The sequence below is a fragment of the Eucalyptus grandis genome, chromosome 9 (assembly GCF_016545825.1).
Source record: "Eucalyptus grandis isolate ANBG69807.140 chromosome 9, ASM1654582v1, whole genome shotgun sequence".
NCBI lineage: Eukaryota > Viridiplantae > Streptophyta > Magnoliopsida > Myrtales > Myrtaceae > Eucalyptus > Eucalyptus grandis.
The window spans coordinates 43,099,182-43,120,864 of record NC_052620.1 but is presented as its reverse complement, the minus strand read 5'-3'; the positions used below and the strand labels follow the sequence as shown (position 1 = coordinate 43,120,864).

The following is a 21,683-nucleotide window of genomic DNA, read 5'->3' as shown; positions in this document are numbered from 1 at the left end:
CACACTACTAGCGACGGCGACCTCTGAGGCATTGGACTAGCCCCTAACTACTCTGAGCCATCCACATCAGCAACACGAACCTCCGAAAAGAAAGGAGCTGAAACTAGCCCCCAACTCCATCAAGAGCACAAAAACAATGGCAACCTCAACCAAGCTCTAATAAACCTTGACACGCCGGCCAAGCATTATCAATAAAAAATGGAAGGATGAAGACCCCAGCTTTGTTGTAGTCTTCTATTTCTAGGAATGTCCGGAACATGTTGAAAGGTCATCGCCTTATCCTTGATAGCCTTTTAAAGGTGATTCTTCAAAGCCGGGAGACAGAAAGATTGATTGTGGAAAATGATATTGTTCCTCTCTTTTCAAATTATGTAACATAAAGCTCCAAAGGAAAAATAGGCCAAGGACTAGTGAAAGCTAGTATCGGCAATGTGCTTGGCGGCCCAATCTAGATTTGCCATCCAAGATTTATTCTGCCAAGCGAGATTGCATTTAGTCACCCAATAGAGTGCAAGGCTTCTAATTATATGACAACCAAAAAATAGGTGATCTATTGAGTCCAGACGGCAAGAACATAAGGCACAAATCGCGTGGGGAATTTTTCCATAAGCAAGTAAGGACACTTGGGTTGGCAGACGATTCTGAGTGATTAGCCAAAGGAGGGTTTGGTATCGAGGAGGCAGCAAGGAGCTCCATATAAATGAAGACCAAGGCACCAAACGACCTCTAGGGCGAAACATATTCCAAGCCGAAGTAGTAGAGAAAATACCGGAGGGATGCCTAGTCACTGGAGACGATCAATCTCGTTGTTGAGCACCGGGAGGGTCTCTCCCCAGTTTGCCAAAGCGATAGAAATATGTGATGTGGGGTCCAAAGAGGAAAGACCATCAGTAACCCTGACCGTGGCAATTCGGACTGGTATATTTTTGCATTAGAAAACAATCCATTGAGCGGGCCTCTTGGGTGCCAAGGACCGATATATAGAATTTGTTTGCACGTTCTTTTAATAAATTTCTAAAAAAATTGCCAGCTCCTTTTTATTGTCTATCATTTTATAAATTGTTTCATTATATCCATTTAACTAAAGAATTTTTATTATTTACCAACTTTTGTTTAACTTTTGTATTAGTGGCTTAAATTTATGACCTATTACATGAAATTACCAACCCACTTTATGCTCCATAAAGTAACCCTATAGAATATGTAATCCAATAGAAAGTAATCCAATAGAAAAAGTTAGTAAATACCAAAAGAATATATAAACATTTGTAACACACTCAAATAAAATATTATAACTCAGAATTAGTTGATAACTTAATAGAAAAAAATTAGCAAATCATTAAAATTAAAGTAATTTTATATAAGAGTGGATAAGTTTAAGGGGTAATTAAGAACAAGTAGATAAAGCTAGGAAAATGATAAGAAAAGTCAGTAATTAGTAAAAAGAAATATAAACTTGATAAGTCATTCAAGTGAGAGTTGATAACCCAAAACTAATTGATAATTTAATTAGAAAAAGATTTGCTAAGTCACTCTAAGGCTGGTAATTACTAAAAACATCAATAAATTTAAGAAGTTGCTAAGAAATACAAATAAAAGTTTGTAAGCGATAAGAAAAGTTGGCAAATTAAAAAAGATTAAATGCATGTAAGTATCTTAAGCGAGAGTTAATGATTAAATACTATGTGGTAATATAAAGGGGTAAAAATTGGCGAGTTGTGTTAATTTAAATGTGGGGAAAATCTCAAATAAGGACTTGAAGTGTAGCCTTTTCTCAAAAAAGGACCTAAAGTGGACACCGTCTCAAATAAGGACTAACTTACTCTCAATTAAGGACTTGAACTTCTATTTTTATTCACAGCCAAGGGTACTTTTGTCTAAGAACATTGTTGTTTACTTTTAGTCTCTCTCTTTCTTCTTTTTTCTTTCTTCATTTTTCTTACTCTCTACATCACCTCCATTATCAACCCCTCCATCGCTCTCTGTGTCATCTCGTTGTATGACCAAGATTGGGTTTTCTTTAACACGACCCATTACAACGTAGTTGAACTCGTTGAAAATTTTAAATTTCTCTCCTCAAAATGGTTTGTAGACAATTCCACAAAGCCGGAATGAGCTTTAAAAAATAAGTTCTTTTTATTCCAATGTTCATCGCAAATTCTGATCTCAAAACCATAATATGAATCTGCTTTTGCTGAGACTCAACTTCTTGTCCAACTCCCAAGCTATGCAACTAATCCCTTTGGCGACGTATTTTTCTCACCTCGAGAGTGCATCAAAGTCCACTTATTCCGGACCTTCCGCTAACCCAGCAATTGCAATTTTTTGTGTTGTTTTCAGTTTTGCTTGCCAACAACATAGTAGCAATATCCAAGCATCGCTGGATCGTCTTGTTTGACTAACTTATGCATCTATTCAATTAACACTTGGTGATCAACAATTTCACGCCAAAGAACAATTTTGTTGCAGTTGGTGACTATTTCAACCTCGGCAAGAGTTTGTCTCATCAATTTCAAATTTGGGTTTGCCTCTCTTGCGTAAATTCAATCTTTCAAGGATCCCCCTTCCCCTTTGCAATGTCAATGGCTCCTTTCAATAATCCCTAGTCTGGAGACACCCACTCACACTCTTGCCATTCTCATCGACACAACTCTTCTCCTCAATCGATGTTCCATCTTGAGATTGATCATTAGTCGTATCTAACATCATTAACTATAGAAACTGTTGTACTTCGTTGCCCCATTGCTGCCATTGACAAGTCCTATTCGAGCTCTTGACCTCATCGATCGCTTCCCTTGATAGAAAATCCAACATCATCGTCGTTAGATGGAGGTTAATCCAAGCTTTAGGTTGAGCACAAGCGAGCTGAGATTTGATGCATCTTGAGGAACTGAGGATTTTAGCATCCGAGAAGGTGGCCAATAGCAAATAACTCCAATCCGACTTCTTGTCATTAGGACCAACTACGTGATGACATGAAGCTCACGAGATCGCTGGTAGGGGCCTTGATTATGGTGTTGAAGAAGGAGGCAATGTAGAGCGAAAGAGGAGGTGTGAGGAAGATGAAGAAAGAAAGAAAATTAAAGAAAAAATGTTCTTGGACAAAACTACCCCAAGCTGTAAATAAGATTGAAAGTTTCGGTCCTTATTTGAGACAAAATTAGCCACTTTGGGCCATTATTTGATACAATTGTCACTTTGGGTCCCTTTTTGAGAAAATGAACCTACTTCAGTTCTTATTTGAGATTTTCCTTTTAAATGTGTGATCTCTAAAATAAATTAGTAAATGTAAGGGATTACTAATTAAAGCAAGAAAAAAAAAAATTGGCAGCTCAAATTGATAATTGATAAAAAAAAAAAAAAAAGAAGTAAATGTAGATAAGTAATTCAAATGAGAGTTGATAACCCAAAATTAATTGGTAATTTAATCGACAAAAGTTGATAAATCACTCTAACAATTTTGATTGGTAATTTTATCTAAGAATTAGTATATTCAAAGTATAGATAAATTATGCAAATAAAAGCTCGTAGCTTAGCACTAATGTTGGTAATTCACAAACTACTAAAAAGCCGTAATTTCATAAATGTTTACATAAATTACTTGGAAAAAGTTTTCGGTTGTTTTCTACCAATGTATTTTTCATACTTAAGATTATTTGTTGAAATTTATCATAAATTCGTATTTTGTGGGGGATCGAACGATGATATTTAATGCTGGTAAAACTCTGTTTTGTGCCCAACATGACAACTTCAAACTACAAATGAATACCCTTATTGAGAGAAGATCGACTAGTCTCATCCTTCTCAAATTCCACTAACCCGGGTTTGCTTTTGTCTCGAAAAGCTGTGGACATGCACCGGCATGCGAGGATGACGAATGGTGATGTTAGCTAAAGAGCTTCAATCTGAAAGCTATATTTGTTGAGGGTCGACAAAGGCATGAAGGTATGAAGGCAATTATGGGGATATGGTGACGTGTTTGGCCTTTGGAGAGGAGATATATAGAGGGAAGAAGATGCTCGTACTGGTGCGTATCAATGGCGGAGTGTACTACTCTATGAAGCTCTCGCTAGTTCAATTGTACTGCAAAACTAGATAACGTTGTTTATTAGTTGGAGGTACGGCGCTTGTTGCCTGTTGGCACGTAAACGCATTCTATATTCATATGTCAGTTCCTTTCTCAAGCGATGCGTCTCATGGAGAGCTGGAGGTTGCATTTTCCATGGATCTCTCTCTACTGCATCCGCCTAATGGATGATCCGTTCTTTTTAATGAATATCGTTTTCTTTCACGATCCATTGACTTCGCTAAGTTTAGAGAATTGTTTTAGCTTTTGGAATCCTCCATTGGAAAGACGACATGTAAGAGGTAACCCTTATCTCCTCTCTCTCTCTCTCTCTCTCTCTCTCTCTCTCTGTCTCTCTGAAATGGGGCTGCATTATAGAGCTCGTTCTTTCTCTCCTGGAATGCCGCAGAATTTCCTTTTTATGTCTCTCCATCTCAATTAGATTTCATGAAAGCAGTGCGAATGGGTGGGCAACTGTTTGCGATTGCTTAGCATAGGCTAATCTGCAGATCAGTCTTCTCGTCACTGCGAATTTGTGACCGCATACTATTCTTTTCCTCTTTTTGGTAGTTTCTTCATTATTCAAGAAAGATGCCTCGAATCTAGGGTTTCCAGTTCTCACATGTCGCTCCATTATTTATTTTCATTATTATCATTATTTCTCTTCACACAGTTGTAGCTCTAGCTAGGGTTCGCATTCATTCTTGACCTTGGAGACTGGATCACATTATGGTCCCCCCATGGCTATTGTACCGCACTAATCTTCAGTGATGTTCATTGGAGAATCTGAAAGTAGTGTACTATATCTTCTTTTCAACCCAAAACCGCTCTTCTAGTTCCTTCTCAAGAGATTTCGTCTACTGAGTTCTCTCTCTCTAGCTAGCAGCAGAACGGCTTCATACATGTCTCTTCCACCACCTCCTGAAGACCCCAACAACCCCAACCCAATAGAATCTGGAACCGACCCAAATCTTTCCCTAGAATCGCTTGATGATTTGTGGTCACAAATTCTACAAGAAACCACAACCAGCAACAATGAGGGTCCAAGTGCAAGCATCTTTATCAATCAGCAAGACCCGTATTTATCACAAACTGATCGATATCCAAGCTTTCCTGAGAGTGACAGTTTATCGAGCCCACCAGAGATTCCTGGCGGCACATTGCAGAAGATTGCTATCCCCGAGAATGCAGCACATCTTCATCTTCAGCAGCTGCTAATATAGAAAGGGACAATGATATGAACAACGAGTTAATGCTTGAGTTGGCCAAGTCAAGAGACTTAGGAGTGGCCCGAGGCAGCAAATCAGTCATGAGCTGCGAGACTGAGATGGAGATGGAGATGACCAGAGAGAAGAAAAAGGAAGATCACAATGCCAAGGAAAGAGTGAGGAGGATGAATCTTAATGCCTGCTACATGGCACTAGCTAATATGCTCCCTCCTCCTTCATCCAAGGTTTCCTTCTCTACCTCCTCCCCGTTACTTTAATTATTCTCTCTTGCTTTTTTTTTTCCTGCCCTCCTAGTGTAGCACGGATTGACCCGTCTCCCTCACTCCGGGGTCAAGATTGAACTCCCAACTTCCATCTTATTCTTCTCAAGTGAAAGAGCGGCCGTTGAGGCAAATCTTCATGGTTAACATATTCTCTTGAACGTGAATCAAGCAAAAGAAAGCGAGAAAAATATCAAATCTCGTTGATGCAGAAAAAAAGGAAAATGAGATTTAACATAGGCCAGATCGTTAATTACTTGAGCTATCAGTTAGCTAGGTAATCTGTTGCTTCCCCAGATATTGCATGTCTGCTGGCTTCATCAACAGACATGGTCATGTTTATTCCTTTGCGAAAGTTGTGTATGTCAACTGTTCGTACTCATATATGCGGGAGCAATTTATGCAAGAATGTTCTTGTAGTGAGAAAATTGTTTTAGCGCTCTCACTTTGACTTTATTTATTTCTACAATCTCACTACGAATTAACAATGCTTATACAAAATTGCAGAAGAGACAGGGTGCACCGGCTATAATTGATGAGGTACTTGAGTACATTCCAGAGATCAAGAAGGAAATCGAGGAGCTAACACTCCAGAAGGAAAGTATGTTATCTGCGATTGATCCAAACAAGCAATCAGTTCTCAACAATAGCTCTCACACATCATCGGAAAGTAACGAAGGTCGTCCGACTCTTTCAGTGCATGAAATCGCTAAAGGTGAACTCGTCCTTCAGATATGTACAAAGAGGGACCAGCGAAACCATGAGCTTTCCAATCTTTTGTGGAATTTAGAAGCCGAAGGCATTAGCATTTTGAATGCCTCTACTGTTGAAGTTCCGCATGATCGAGTCTGCTTCCATATACACGTCCAGGTATATGCTAACTGGATAATTTCTTGCTTATTCTTTTCTCTTTGGAGATCAGTACGTGTTCTAGGGCTAAATTCTTTTACCACCACATTCATAGTTTCTTTCAGCAGTCTTAAGTTGAATTCCGTAGCAAAAGAAAATTATAGCTAAGAGTGTTACCACGTCATCACTTTGGTCTAACATATAGATACGCACACACAAAAAATATAATTTAGTACGAAAATACAAATGCTGTAACCACAAGCAACAGACTTTTTATTGGATTCTTCTTTCTGAACGATACATATCAGTATATCAATTCAAAGCAGCCAGCATACTTGCCCTTAATTATCCTTTTTAGTTCATATTCCCAAATGTGTACGTTCATAAAATTGACTGTGAGTTCCTGGAAAAATTCCATTGTTTTGATATTCTCTTTCCTCTGTACAGATGAATGCAAGTTCATATGGATCTGATTATATCCCAGTGTTCAAAGACAAGATAACTTTCTGGTTACTTCGTGATTCTTGATTCGGGTCTATGCCGTTGGGTGCTGGATAATGGCGGTGCTGATCTTCAGACTGACCAAAGCTTGGAAATTTGATCCTCTGCATCGGAAGTTTTACCATTTTTTATTCTTTCACATTAACAGGTCAAACATCTAGCAAGATGCGGTAAGTTTCTTCCGTATAAATATCTTGCAATTTTGCTTTTGATGGGTCCCCAGAATGTTTTGCGGTTGAGGTGATGACCAGAGAATTAGATCATCATAGACAGAAGAGACTGACTGAGCAACATAATTAATGCATGAATTTGAAAATGGATTTTTGTTAACAATTGGGGAACTTATTAAAAACAAGGATTTTGATTTCAATGCAGCACCTCATTCGTGTTATCTGTAATTGATGTATCGAAAATCAAAATATATCCTTATTAAATATACTTAACAAATGTCTCGAGGACACTATTACCAGACCCTTCTGAAATTTGAATGTATTTTTGACATTTTCTTGAGAAACCGAGTGATTTACTGATTTAGTCATATTCACTCAGTCCATAGGGATGGTAAGTATATGGTCTCTTACAATGTTTTATTTCAAGGTTAGCTGCATAGGCATTTCTTTTGTCAAATAATGCGAAGTGAAGACAAGTCAGTTTTATAGTTACTTATATCCATATTATTTATATTTCTCATCTTTGAAAATTTGACTACACAAATTTCATTTGTCTGCACAAATATTTCAAAGTGCATTGTCACTTCCTATCAAGGTCCTCGCAAATGATTGACTTAAGGTACTAATGATAACCATTTTAGCTAGAAATTGACTTTTATAATAGAAATCTATTTCTAGATAAGTTTTTTTCAGTAAAATATGTATTTAATAACGACATAAAATTTGTCCCTCCTAGGTAATGGACAATGACCGTCGGCGGCGGTGGTATACGGTGAGTGGTAGCGGCGGGTGGATGGCCAACTAGTAGAAAGCATGAATGATGAGAAGATTTTTTTATTTCTTATTTTTGTTTTAGAAATAGAGAAGTGAAATTTTTTTATTTCTTATTTTTATTTCAAACCGGTTTCTGGACTAAAAATTTGTTCCAAATAGAAAAATGAAATCGCATTACAAAATAGATATATATTCCTAATTTGTTTCTGGAATAGAAAAATAATTATGGAACATAAGCAAAATGATTATCGTGCGCACCCTTATAAATCCAACAGTGTGGAGGTTGACAAACTTTAGTTCTAGAGACATCAATCCAAGTGAAATCGATTGCGTTGCTGTTCGTTTGAAGAACTTCAATTGCAGGAAAAGGAAAACGACGTAAATTTCATTTAGAGTAATCGAAATATACGGTCCGATCTCTCTACCGGTTGGCCACCGCAATTAGTCAGCGTGCCTTGCTTTGGATAGCTATCATTGGCTTCATTATGGACAGGATATACGCTTTATATGTTTTTCAGATTTCACGACTGAATGGAGTTTGGATGCCAAAAGTAGGCCATGACATCAAAGATGGTGGGCAGTTTGGACCTTTTCTCCAGGAAATTTTATATTGATACATGGTTCTTGAGGGAGCCTCTATTTGGATTGGTTCGTGACCTCGTTTTTCCTTTCTGTCTTCCATCGTATTGGACTCATCTGTTATAGCGATGTTTGAAAATTAAAGCGTGGAGACTACTGCACCCCGGCAGAAATCATTTTCGTATGCGCGAAACTTTTCCCCCCTAAAAATACAAAAAGAACAGCCAAAATATTTGGACGTAGGAGGAAGGCGTTGGGCGGAAATGCAAATGCAGAACGTGATTTGCTTCCATCAAGCTATGAGAAAACGGGAAAGAGCAGACAACATACTCGGAGCCCGCCATACCATCTACCAGCTAACTTGGACCCTGGACTAAGCTGGCATAAAACGACGAAAGACGTCAGCATTCTGAACTGTTGCCATTCAAAGGCCAGCATCGAAAGACTTCTGATCTCCACATTTCAGTTGAACTACACAAAAGATCGAGACTTTGCCCCTCGATAAAAACATTTTCAGTCCACCTAGCATTTTCTTCGGCGAAACAAAGCATCAAGAAAGAGTGGTCTTTCGTCAGCAGAACTTTGAAATGAAGAAAATGGAGGCTATTCTGAGACACGAAATGTAAATGTTACGCCACCAATGATTTATCCCTCACGTGGAAAATAGAATAAGATCTTCCTTTTTGTATAGACAAAAAATGAGATGTTACCCTAGCCTCGCTCACATATACTGATGGTAAATTGCACCTAGCACACAACCAGGCAGTGACTTCACCTTTCAACTATCCTATTTTCTCTCCTGCATTTGCAAATTACCAAAACTATTCTATTTCGTATCGACATAGTTATGAACAAAGACAACAAAAGGAAGACAGACCAAAAAAAAAAGAAGGTAGTAAATATTTCGAGTCCCGTGGATATTCAAATTCCATCAAAACCTCAGCACTCTGAGTAAACCTGCGGCATGTTCAGCCATTAAAATCACAACTTCAGCAGAGAAACTACTGGCTTCACAGATGCAAGCCCTTGCAAATGGAACTGCAAATGGAATAGCAGCTTTCTATGCAAGACGAAGTAGAACAGCAACCGGTATGCTGTCAAATTCTCTTGCAATGTAAAATGCAATGGAATATCCAATATCAAATTATCACCTGATTTCTCTTTTAAGTTTCTTCTCCATAAGGTCTCATAGGACTTTTTTTCCAAGTTGGCAACACCAACAAGTGAAGACAAAATGAGGACATCTATATCCCGCAATCGGTCATTTTGTTCACTTCCTTCTTGTCATCTAGCCAATTAAACTTGACTTCGCATGAATGGAAGACCCAAGATCAGATCTGAAGCACCGTATACCACTCTAAATTTCCTATATAAGCATATCTTTATTACTAATATTCACCACCTAAAGGAAGAAAAGATGCAAGAATAGGCAATATTCAGATATTAAATTCAGCATCTTCCTGTCTTATAAAGTGAATTTGCCTGCCTAATTGTCCAACTTTCTGATAGGACAGAACAGGAGTACAGCTATCAAGTCTGATCCAACAGAGATGCTGAAAGCCATATGTCTCTCGTAATTAGAACTATATCCTAATTCAGAGGTCATGTGAATAAACTCTTGATAGCCAGATATTCTGTGGTACATGGTACACAACTCTTACAAGGCTGTATACAGAGCAGGGACCTTTTTTTACCCAGTACTTTAAAAAAACCAACTCATACTTCCTTATATTGATGCCCAATGAACAATTCCTTATCTATGCACCTTTTAAGCAGTCTAAAACATATGGGGTCAATCATTCAACTTTTCCCAACTACCGTTACCTGAGCATGTCTCCAGGGCTCAATTTGAGCCCACTTAAGGCAGGTGATACGCCGAAAGTGTTGCTATCGCCACAATACGATGGGTGTCCCAGGGGAGTTGGCCTGTCTGGGATGGAAGGAACTTCAATATCTCCTTCCAACATTTTCAGTGCATCCAAAATGGATGGCCTTAGAGCCACCATAACATGAGCACACAGTATTCCAACCAGCACAAATCTCTCCATTATGCCCTTTGGGTTCGAATTTGTAGACTCTCCAGCTTTCAACAACGAAGGATCAAATGCTTCTTCTATCTTCCCAGCTTTTATCAGAGACCAGACCCAATCTGTTATCAGAAATGCCCGTGGCGACCCTGAAGAAGACAAATCAAGAGCCTTTCTACCACACATTGTTTCCAAAACAACCACTCCGAAACTATAGACATCACTCTTTTCAGTCAGCTGTCCATAAAGTGCATACTCGGGAGCCAAATAGCCATGAGTTCCAGCCACCCTGGTAGTAAGATGGGATTGTCCTTCTCCGCTTTGCTTTGCTAACCCAAAATCTGCGACTCTTGCCCTCATGTCTGCATCCAGCAAAATGTTTGTCGCTTTAATGTCTCTATGATATATTGCAGGTTTCACCCCATAGTGCAAATAAGCAAGCCCCCTTGCCACGTCCAAAATAATGCTTTTTCTTTGAGGCCAGGTCAGTGTCTTTTTCCTACTTTGATTATCGGGCGATGGGAAAAGATGATCATTGAGATTACCATTTGGCAAGTAATCGTAGACAATATATCTCTGGCCACTCATTTCATCATAATCATCATCGTCATCTCCCTCTACCACACAGCATCCCCTAAGTGGCACCAAATTCCTATGCTTCAAATTGCTAATAATCTCGACCTCATTGCAAAACTCAGCATCCCCCTGGAAATCTGATTCGATAATTCTCTTGACGGCAACCTCCGTCCCATCAGATAGAACTCCCTTGAAAACCAATCCAAAAGCCCCCAGCCTGATGAAATTCTTCTGCGAGAAGTTGCTGGTTGCTTTCTCAAGATCGCGAATTGTGAAACAAATACACCCTATGTTAGGCCTTGGTCTTGCCCTAGACCCTGATTCCTCCGGGTCAAGACTATAATCTGCATTAGACCCCTGAATTCTCCTCCTCCTCTTCCACATCCTATCAAACCAAAAGTACAAACCCAGCAAACAAGACATGACTATGACTGCGACACCAGCCCCAATCAAGCCAAAAACGAGATTAGTGTGCCGTTTACTAGCCAAGCTCCCTTGGTTATCGGTTGACAATGCCATAATGCACGTCAGCAAGCCATACAAACCCTTGGGCCCGAAAGCATTGACAATACCAGCAGCATACAAAACAGTGAAATAAAAGCAATCCGTAGTATTTGGATTATTACCACTGATGGATTGCAGCTGGGATTGGATACTCAAACCAGCAGACACGCACTGGTCACAGTTGGTCAAAACAGTGAGGTCGGGCTTGCAGGCCGAATCAAGAGCAGTCGAGTTGCCGAGTTCCCTGACCCAGTCCTGCGTAGAATGAATGTGGGCACAACTATAGGGCGTTATGAGGAACTGCGAAGGGTCGAGGCAGTAGGAAACAAGATCGGTGGGGAGAGCGAGAGAAGTGAGGGCGGATTGAAAGCCTTGGAGGCAAGAAATGGAGGAGTTGAGGTCTGGGAGTTGGAAGAGGGAAGTCTGTCGGAGCCTCTGAGCCAAACCAACGCCGAGGAGGGACAGGAGGTTCTGGCAACAGGGGTCCTTAGAATTGTCGCTGAGGGAAGCGTTGGGTTTGAAGCTGGGGTGTTGGCAATTCGAAGTGTCCCAAGGGATTGTGCGCACGTAGCTGAAATCCAGAGGGCATGTCGCTGGGTTCACGGACGCTGCGGGGGCGGCGGCGGCGGCGGCGGAAGTTGGGGAGAAAGCAGAGAGAGAAAGAACTGCAAAGAAGAAGGAGAAGGAGATGGTAGCGGGCGACGCCGATTCAGGATTCATCTCTGACGTCTTGGGTGCGATTCTTGCTTTGCTCTACTGCTGGAGAAAAGAGATGGTGATGATGAGAGATGGAGAGCATCGAAGGAGACGGAGGTGGTTCAAGAAGGGAGAAGATGGAGACGCCATGAACGGAGCTTCAAAAGGCGGACGGAAGAAAGGAGCAGCCACCCCCATCCGTTGTCTGGTCAAACACCGTTGAATATGCTTGAAATTAAATAATCTGAAAGCAAGAATGCACGCGACAAAGTTGTAACTGGGGGTGATGATCGTCGTGGTCCGATGGTCAGGTTTGGATTACTAGAAAAAGTCTCAGTCAAGAATGCACGCGACGAGATGAGTGGTCGATGGAAGTGCACGACATGCATGCATAGCAGTACGAAAGTGGCGAGAAAATGACCTGACCGAGACATGGGAGGAAGCGCGGTAATAAGCACCACTAGCTGATGCCCGGAGGGATCCCATCATTTCATTCAACAATAGAAAGCAGTTCTTCTCACGCGCTAATTCCTCGAAATTTTTATGAATCTATAGACTCTTCCCGACAAATCATAAATTATTAATTATTCTCATCTTTTTACATTTAGGTGCTAATTTCTCGAAATTTTTATGAATCTACCGACTCTGCATGACAAATCACAAATTATTAATTTTTCTTATCCTTTTACATACTTTTATTTGCCTTTTTTATTATCAAAAATCTAAATTTATCTACTCCTATATGAATTTAATAACCATTATTTTGGTGACTCGCCAATATTTTTCTGGTTAAATAATAAAAAAATTTGAGTTATCAATTCTCACTTGAGTTATTTACCAATGTTTATTTTGTTCTTATTTTTTAATTAGAACTTTTTTTTTATCAAGTTACCAACTCTTGTTTATTTGATTTTTAATTTTGCGTTACTTACTTTTATTGAAGTGAGTTATTGACATAGATTTTTCTTTTAAATAATCAATTTCTCTTATCTCTAAAAAATTCTCTTATTATTGTTAACTTTTATTTAACTTTCTCATCCAACACTCAGTTAGTGATTTCATTTAAAAGTTAGTAAAGCTGAACGTTTAATAAGTTATGCTAATGAAAGTTGCCAAATTAGAATATAAATTGATAATTTGCAAATTAAATTGAATATTTCATAAAAAAATTGATAAGCTACCGAGAAATTATTCGAGACATTTTTTAACAATGGTTTTTCGACACTTGTTAGTACAAAAGAAAATTCATATTTTTAGACATGGAATAATAGAATTCTACGCTAGTGTATAACACCATAAACTCAATTGCAAAAACTCATTGATTTTAAGTGAAAAGTTACACAAAACGGTGGCCACGACACTTTCTCATGAAAACTTACAAACTATTAAGGACAATTTATGTAACACCCTCGATGTCGACCTTGTGAGGATCGACCATAAGGTCCTAAATGGATCGATCATGGGCCATTGGCCATGGGATCGATATGGCCCATGATCGATTGGTTCGATCGGTAAGGAATTACGGATCGGTCATGATCCGGCTGATTGACCGGCCATGAACTGGCCGATTGTCGATCGTGAATTGTCTACCGACTATACCGGTGGGATTGGATCACTAGCTCATAAGATGACTTTTGGATCATGAGAATTGGTCACGAGATGATTTTGGATTTGTAGATGGTCATGGGTTGATCCCACTGATTATAGTGCTTGGTTGCGGGTAATTTTGCCTGGCTATGTATCGATATACGGATAATCCGATTCGATCAAATGCGATCGCTTTCTTATAAAAAAAATGTATCATTCCTTATTTAATTCTTAGTGATTAGAAATGAATTTTGAATTGGTGATGTTTGATTATGGATCGGTAATGCACTGGCTATGAACCATACAAATGGATTGGGTGCCGATCGGAATGAGCCTCGGGCTAGACTTGGCTATTTCGTTACTAATTCTACGGTCTATGAGTGCCTTGGCCTAATGCTAGGTCATGGATAACCTTATGATTGGCATTGAATTGATAGAAGAAAATCGAAAATAAGAGAATTGTTCACGGCAGGCTTGGCAATAGGCCTAGGGACTGGCCTGAGAGCTAGTTCTGGCCCGGGATAGATGCAACTGTGTCGACCACATGGCGGGCCAAGGTGCTGACCAATGGGCCAACCCTTTAGGCCAACCCTTTAGGCCAACCGACTGTCCATGGAAATAATCTGAGCGAGCGTGGGGCACAATGGCGAACCTCGGGTCCATGTGATTCGGTTTTCGAGGTGTATCTAATCATCCATTTTCCGATCCCGAAACCAACTTAAATGACGGATTTCTTCGGACCGTCTTTTTGAGGAAGAAAAAGACAAATTAAAGAAGGTTCTAGAACACCCTCATTAAATGAAGGGGATGAATATCCTTTGAATTTTCAAAAACCATGATGAGGTCAAAAATATCTTTGACGGTCAAGAAAATGATAGTACACACGTGGGCTAATCAGAAAGCGATATCCGAATCCCTCATTAATTAATTAAGGAATCTAGACACCAAGTTGGCAACTTTGATGCCATCATCTTCAAAATTCATTTAATGCCTATAAATGCGGGGTATAAGTGGTCTGATGAAAGGGTAAAAAACGAGCCATCGTTGATGACATCTATAGGCTAGATTGCTAAGCGAGACCTTTTTAGCCTTACCAACTCATTCTTTAGGTGCAATCATTGGACAAGGAGGCTTGCCACTCAAGGACCATAGGCGGGCCACTTGGAAAATTTAGAATGGACTATTTGGCCCGGTAATGATGGCACTAAGGAGTATAAATAGGAGGATCTCTTCTCATTTCTCACCATTGCCATCCACTTTCTCCTTCCTTATCCTCTTGAACGCCCCTCCTCCTCCTCACGCCTTTCTCTCTTCTTTGGCCTTCAAGCAAGCTGCCCTCCCTTTATAGTTCGTGCCTTAGTTCGAGGTTTGTCCAAGTAAGTGTAGTTTCTTCCTTTCTCTAGTAACATTCGTGATGTCTTCGACCCTAGGAAATTCTCTCTCGTACAAGCCGAGGGTAGGTTGATTGATGTTTGTATGTGTTAATGTATTCTTTGACTTTGTTCATGTACTTGAGTTTTCTTGCGTGATTGGAACGAAGTTATGATCCATTATTTTTGTATGGTACAAGTCAAGGTTTGCCCATAACCATAAGATGTGATTCGATATTGAGGCGTATCAAGTTCACTTCTGGATTGGTGCAAGGTTTCTTTATGCTTATTACTCGAGTGGGGCCTTGGGCTTAGGCTTGTTTATGAAGTTGTTGATGAGGAAATCTATGATTTCATGGCATGTGCATTATGTTTGAGCACAAAATGCATAATTCATGGCACGTGCATGAGGCTGAGTACGCCCTCAAATGGGGGATTAATGCTCGAGCAGGATGAGAAAAGATAAAAACAGGGTTCGAGTCCCCAAAATCCTGGCAAGACCTGGGTTCGAGTCTCAAGCATATTAACTGGATTTGAGTCCCAGAAGCCGACAAAAAGCCAAAAACTCGGATAAAAGCCCGAATTAAGTTAAGTTCGAATCCCAAGATGGCTCCGAGAATGTCACGCCACGAACCTTCAGCACACGCACATCCCTCGGCGGTCGACTAAAATTTGTGACATTCCCAAGACGTGTCGCCGACCTATTCGTTTTATGCACATGCAAAAGCGAATTAAACAAACACCTTGACAACGACAAACATGTGATAGAAAAACAGGACAATCCAATTTCATAAAACACACTTTATATACGATCCAAGTCAATTCTACAAGTCTGCATACTAAGGTTTGCGCTAAAAGAACTACCGGACAACCTCTACTCCGGATCCCTTTGACTCCCTCCACGACACCCTCTGGTATCTCCAGACTAAGGACCTAAAAATTGTAAACCGCGACGGGATGATAATAAATTTTAGTGAGTTAACACTCTAAACCCCGATTAGAACGAGAATTTACTTGAAGGCGTCCTAAACATGCACCACTCAGAACTTACCTCTCCTCAACATCTTCTTGCACATTAGTTCATCTCATATACACTTATAAACGCAACATGTGTAAACAATAGTTGGAACACTTCATGTCACTCATCAAACAATTCACAAGAGTCTCGATTATAAGGCCAAATCGTTATAACACATCTTATCCCGTGCCATACAATTTCGTCCCACAATCAGGCGCGGGTAACTCATATCGGTAGTTCAATCCACACTCGGAATTCACTCTCAATATTCACACTCTAAATTCAAACTCAACATTTCAACTCAATACTGAAACTCAATAATAGACTCAAGGTTCTAGAGATGCCCCCCCCAAAGAAGTTCCGATATCGTGTGGTATTTAGTTCCTGACCACAATCAACTATGGTACAAAGTACTAGAGGTGGCTCTCATGAAGTCACGTTGTCATGTAACAATTAGTTCTTGACCATAATAAGCAATAGCTTAAGGTACTAAAGGTGGCTCCCACGGGAGTCACGTTGTTGTGTAGTACTTAGTTCTCGACTATGCAAGATAGTAGTGCAAAGTACTATAGGTGGCTCCCATGTGACTTAGTTTACCATGTAACACTTAGCCATTGATTACGATAAACAACGGTACAAGGTTCTAGAGGTGGCTCATACGAAGTTTCATTATCATGTAATAACAATAAAACATGACAATGGCACAACCATTCACGCATCATCATGCATAACTTCTAAGCATATCATAAAGCAATCGCATTATCAAATAGGCATGGTTCATTAAGCATATTATGAAGCACAATCACCAAAACCATTACCGGTCCTAATAAGCAGAAACGGTTCACTTGCGCGTCTCCAAATTTAAATCTAGAAATCTAATTAAATAAGTTTGGAAATTCCCAAATTTGTATATATTGTAAATGACACATAAATGAACATTTTTCATGAAGACATCTTAACCCAGATCTTTCTAGATTAAGTCTAGTAGATTGCTCAATCTAGTACATAAATTGTGTTCGTTTCCGAAAGTATTTTTCCAAAATCAGTTTGGTTCGAGATCCAAAACTTATCCGTTTGATCTGAAATTTGAGTATGTTAAACTAAAAGATGTGAATTTTTTTTTTGTGAAGAAACAATTTTGAAATTAGAACCTTAAGGATTGATAAAAATCCTTTGAATCCCAAAAGGTCACCGGTTTCAGCACAAACAGAAATTCTGTTTGCAAATGACAAAACTGATATTTCATTTTTTTTTAAATTCCTAAAAATCTTGAGTAAAATATATGTTAACTGAAGATATCTAAAACATTTTTCAAGAATGAATTAACCTTAAAATATTAACACATTTCAATTCACGAAAATGACAAACAACAAGGGTCCAAAAACCAGATCTGAAGAAAGCTCACTGAATTGGACTAATTCGACCTCATTAGTGCTAATCTCACCAATTAGATTAACACTAATCCATATTAAAGCTAATCTAATCATTCTATATTAGCACTAATCCATCTTAAGGCTAATCTCACTTAGTACTAATCTAACTAAGCTATTTAATACTAAACTAACCTCCTAAGTGCAATTAACAACCTAACCAAGGATTAGGAAGTTAACTCATCGGATTTGCAAGCGATGAGTTCACGGTGATGGTAACGTGGAGGCAAGTGAGATCGGGCCTATGGCGACACCAAGGGAGGCTCGGAAGGGCCCGAAAACAGTCCACAAAGCTCTCAGCTCAAAGCTAAGATTTGCTTTTTTTTTTGGGTTGGTACCAGGGCTATGGTGGTTGGAATGGGCTGAGCTTAGGGCCGCTAGTCCGGTGGAGGGAGTTGGAGATGGAGGACGGTGGCCTGGTTGACGGAGTTGCAACGACGCGAGGGGCGGAGTGGGCGAGATGTGGAGGAGGTGAGCTGGACGGAGGGAAACGTGCGGACGGGCGCTCGTGGGCGTGCGACTTCGGTGGTGGCTTGCGACTGAGCTGGTTTGCTCTAGGCTGCTGTTGGTCTTGGCTGGTTTGCTGGTTGGATTTCTTCTTCAAAAACAGCAACAATGGAGAAAGGTGAGGCAAGAAAAAGAAGAAGGAGAGGAGCATAGGGGACCAAGTGCCTCAAAAAGTCTTCACAAATATCTCAAGAACTCAAGTGGCTGTCCCCACCACCTTTAGCCTCATCCACAGCTCTCTTTTTCCCTCACCAATCTTCTCCAAGAAGCCAAGTATAGAGCTGAAATGTTGCACCCTACCAAGACCTACGAATTTTGTGGCATTCCTCTTAAATTTCACGTCTATTTCACTCCAATTGGCCTCAAATCAATGGCCAAAATGCCAAGGAGGAAGTCCACACATAATCCCACAATTTCCCTAGCCAATTACTCCAACTTGAATGCCAAAAATGCTTACAAAAATAGCCCTTGGAATTTCCTGGTTTTAAATCATCCAATTTTGATTTTTTGCCAAAAATTCTAGGCTTGTCGAAAATTCTTCGAATGATGAGTCGACGTTCCTAAAATAAATCGTGACATGCGAGAACTTTCGATTCTGAAACCGGGTTCAATTTCGTGGTTGATTTCAATCGAACGCGATTTTAGCGTGACCTAATCTATCGGGTAGCTTTTAAGAATTTTTAGCCCATTTGACCCATGGTTGATTTTTTTGATGTACATTGTGCATCTTTGACACATTAGCGACTCTCGGTTGTTGTGAAAATCTCGAGATTTTAAATACGGACACATGGTACAAAAATGACGAAGAATCGGTTTAGTGTCGTTCGACAATAATTTTGCAATCAAGTGGAATCACTCACACTTTAATTACATGCTTTGTCGAATCGACCTATCTCGATCTTTGATTGATTTTGACGATGCCATATTGACCCTTGCAGATTAGCACGGTTGAGCAGTCGATTTCTAGTCGAATTCTCAAATCTATCACGTTTAGATTCTTTAACGGCTTCACCTTATATATTAGTTATCTCGTGAGTGGCTAACTCAGAGAAAAAGCCATAAGCACGTCGATGAAAACCCATTTCATTTAGTCGAAAGCAGGATTGAAAATCAAGATGTCATAGAGAAGACTTGGGTTCGAGTCCCGAGTATAAGAGAAAGCTTAATAAGCATGGCATGCATGAGTAAGGAATAAATGTTGGAAGTGCATAAGCTCATGGCATGCATCATGTTCATGAATGGTTGCAAGAGTTGCCATTTACATGTGTAAGAAGCATGGTTACATCCTTGCAATTGATTTATCTTTGATACGGTTCGCATGAGATGTTTTGACTAGTTTTGATGATGAAGTGATGTTATAGTCGAAGGTTAGAGGCTATGCTTATTGAGTATTCCAAGTATTTACTCCTATTTCTTTTATAGGTACTTAGAATTATGGCCGTTGTGCATTTTGGTTGTCCCGTAAAGACTTATATCACCACATTGGACATCGTAGATGTAGAGATCAACATTACTTATTGTAAAATGTTGTCCATCGTGTGGACAACAAAGGGATTAGACGAACTTGTTCCAATGCATTTTGAAACTTGGTTTAGGTGATATGAGGACATGTGGATAGGGCCTCTTCAAGGGTTTGACAACCCGAACCCGAATCTTGATGATAATGATGATCCGGCCGAAGACGGGCTAAACTTATGTGTATCGGCCTAAGAAGTAGAACAAGGGTTCCTGATTTTGGCTAGTAACTGCCATAATGGAGATAGGGATACCCCAAGCTCTCTTTTGGGAGAGAATTACAAAAAAGTCATAAATCTATTACAATTGTGCCAATTCAGTCATAAACTTTTTTTTTTCTTTTAGCCAATTTAATCTTAAACTTTTTGTAATTATGCCAATTTAGTCCATCTGGTCAAAATTGGCTGGCTAGCGTTGATGTGAATGCCTGCTGGTAATGGCTATCCAGCGAATGATGATGTGGCATTTTTTTTTTGAATTTTTAAATATTTTTTTGAATTTTTAATTTTTTTTCTCCATCCACTTCTCCTTCCTCTGGTTGGTGAGGCCGGCCTCATTGTCGCTGGGTAAGGCCCCGCTAGATCTGGTGAGTGTCGACCTCGCTAGTGGTTGGTGAGGCTCCTTGCCGAGGGACGGCAAGGCTTGACCTCGCCATGGCTGGGCAAGGCTGAGCCTTGCTAGATCTGGTGACAGCGGCCGCCGCCATTGACGAGGTTGACCGTCGTCTTGGCTAGATGAGGCCAAGCCTCGCTAGGTCTGGCGAGGCCTCACCCAGCCAAGGTGAGGGTCGACCTCGCCGGTGGCTGGCAGCTAGTGAGGCTCTCCTCGCCCAAGGATGGCGAGGCTTGACCTCGGCACTGCTGCGCAAGGCTAAGCCTCGCTAGATCTGGCAATAGAGACCTCGCTAGCCACCAACAAGGTCGACCCTTGCCTTGGCTAAGCAAGGCACCTTGCTCAGGGACGACGAGGCTCGACCTCACCAGATCTGGTAACAACAGCCTTATCGTCACTAGGCAAGGCTTGCCTTGAGGCTCGCTTTTGCTAGTGGCCAGCGAGGACAAGCCTCACCATTGGCCAGCAAGGCTAACCACCGACCTCGCTAGCCCTCACCTCTCGCCGGCTAGAGGAAGGAGAAGGTGGAATAAAAAAGAAAAAAAAGAATTAAAAAATTAAAAAATATCTATTTTTTTTTAAAATATATTAAAAAATTGCCACATCAACTTTCGCTGGGCCAGCCGTCACTAGCCGGTGTCCACGTTAGCGCCGGTTGACCAATTTTGGCTGGATGGACTGAACTGGCACAATTGTAAAAGGTTTATGACTAAATTAGTCAAAAAAAAAGTTTATGACTGAATTATAGGTTTAAGACTTTTTTAGTAATTCTCCCTCTCTTTTGGTGTATGTGAAATAGAGCTTTGAAGTTTGTAAAATGTGTGAGGCCGGGGAATATGCTTGTAATCGTCACTACTTATGTAATGTATAAAGTGTGTTAGTGATGTTGATATTTCAAGTTCCCATGATATTTGTGTCGGGAATTATATGTTCACGTTTCCCGCATGCGCATAAATGAGAGACAAATGAATTCGAGATGGAGACAAAATTTGGGATGTCGCATAATAACCTGCAACGTGACCTTTGAGTAAAGGGGGCGTGACGATTTATAAGTAGTAACTAACAATGATGAAAAATACATTAGTTCAATTGATTGAGACATTGACTGTCTACTCTTTTATATGAGAAACTATCGACGTTTGAATTATGCAAAATTTGGAAAAAAAGTAAACTATGGAAATTGCTCCGTTGAAAGGTTAGTAGTTGCTACTTATGATATGATGAAAACCTATTGATTCCATTATCATGAGGTTATTTCCCGCTTGAAGAAGAAACGATGGTCAATATATATAGACTTGTCAAAATGAATCATATATCAATTTCTTAATCCATATTTAATGGGTTGAATTATTATGATTCAGCTATGTTCAGTAAATAAGTTGTCAATGAATTTAGAATAGCAATGTCCAAAAA

At 39.9% G+C, this 21,683-nt stretch overlaps 2 protein-coding genes across 2 annotated transcripts; one reads left to right on the top strand and one right to left on the bottom strand.

Moving 5' to 3' along the window:
• The first annotated feature begins 5,250 nt into the window (after positions 1-5,250).
• On the top strand, positions 5,251-7,114 carry LOC104419969 (transcription factor bHLH160). The gene is made up of 3 exons (XM_018862282.2): positions 5,251-5,519; positions 6,063-6,425; positions 6,852-7,114. The coding sequence occupies exons 1-3, from the start codon at positions 5,304-5,306 to the stop codon at positions 6,930-6,932; spliced, it is 660 nt and encodes a 219-aa protein (XP_018717827.2). The 5' UTR covers positions 5,251-5,303; the 3' UTR covers positions 6,933-7,114.
• A 2,509-nt stretch (positions 7,115-9,623) lies between these two features.
• On the bottom strand, positions 9,624-12,456 carry LOC104430934 (probable receptor-like protein kinase At1g11050). Its single transcript, XM_039301356.1, has one exon. It carries the CDS (start codon positions 12,253-12,255, stop codon positions 10,249-10,251), a length of 2,007 nt encoding a protein of 668 aa, XP_039157290.1. The 5' UTR covers positions 12,256-12,456; the 3' UTR covers positions 9,624-10,248.
• Between the last annotated feature and the right edge of the window lie 9,227 nt (positions 12,457-21,683).

Excerpts from the sequence above, each read along its gene's own strand:
- LOC104419969 (XM_018862282.2), top strand. The coding sequence starts at position 5,304 with ATGAACAACGAGTTAATGCTTGAGTTGGCCAAGTCAAGAGACTTAGGA. Across the intron at positions 5,520-6,062 it reads TCCCTCCTCCTTCATCCAAG|AAGAGACAGGGTGCACCGGC; the intron begins GTTTCCTTCTCT and ends ACAAAATTGCAG. Across the intron at positions 6,426-6,851 it reads GCTTCCATATACACGTCCAG|ATGAATGCAAGTTCATATGG; the intron begins GTATATGCTAAC and ends TCCTCTGTACAG.
- LOC104430934 (XM_039301356.1), bottom strand. The coding sequence starts at position 12,255 with ATGAATCCTGAATCGGCGTCGCCCGCTACCATCTCCTTCTCCTTCTTC.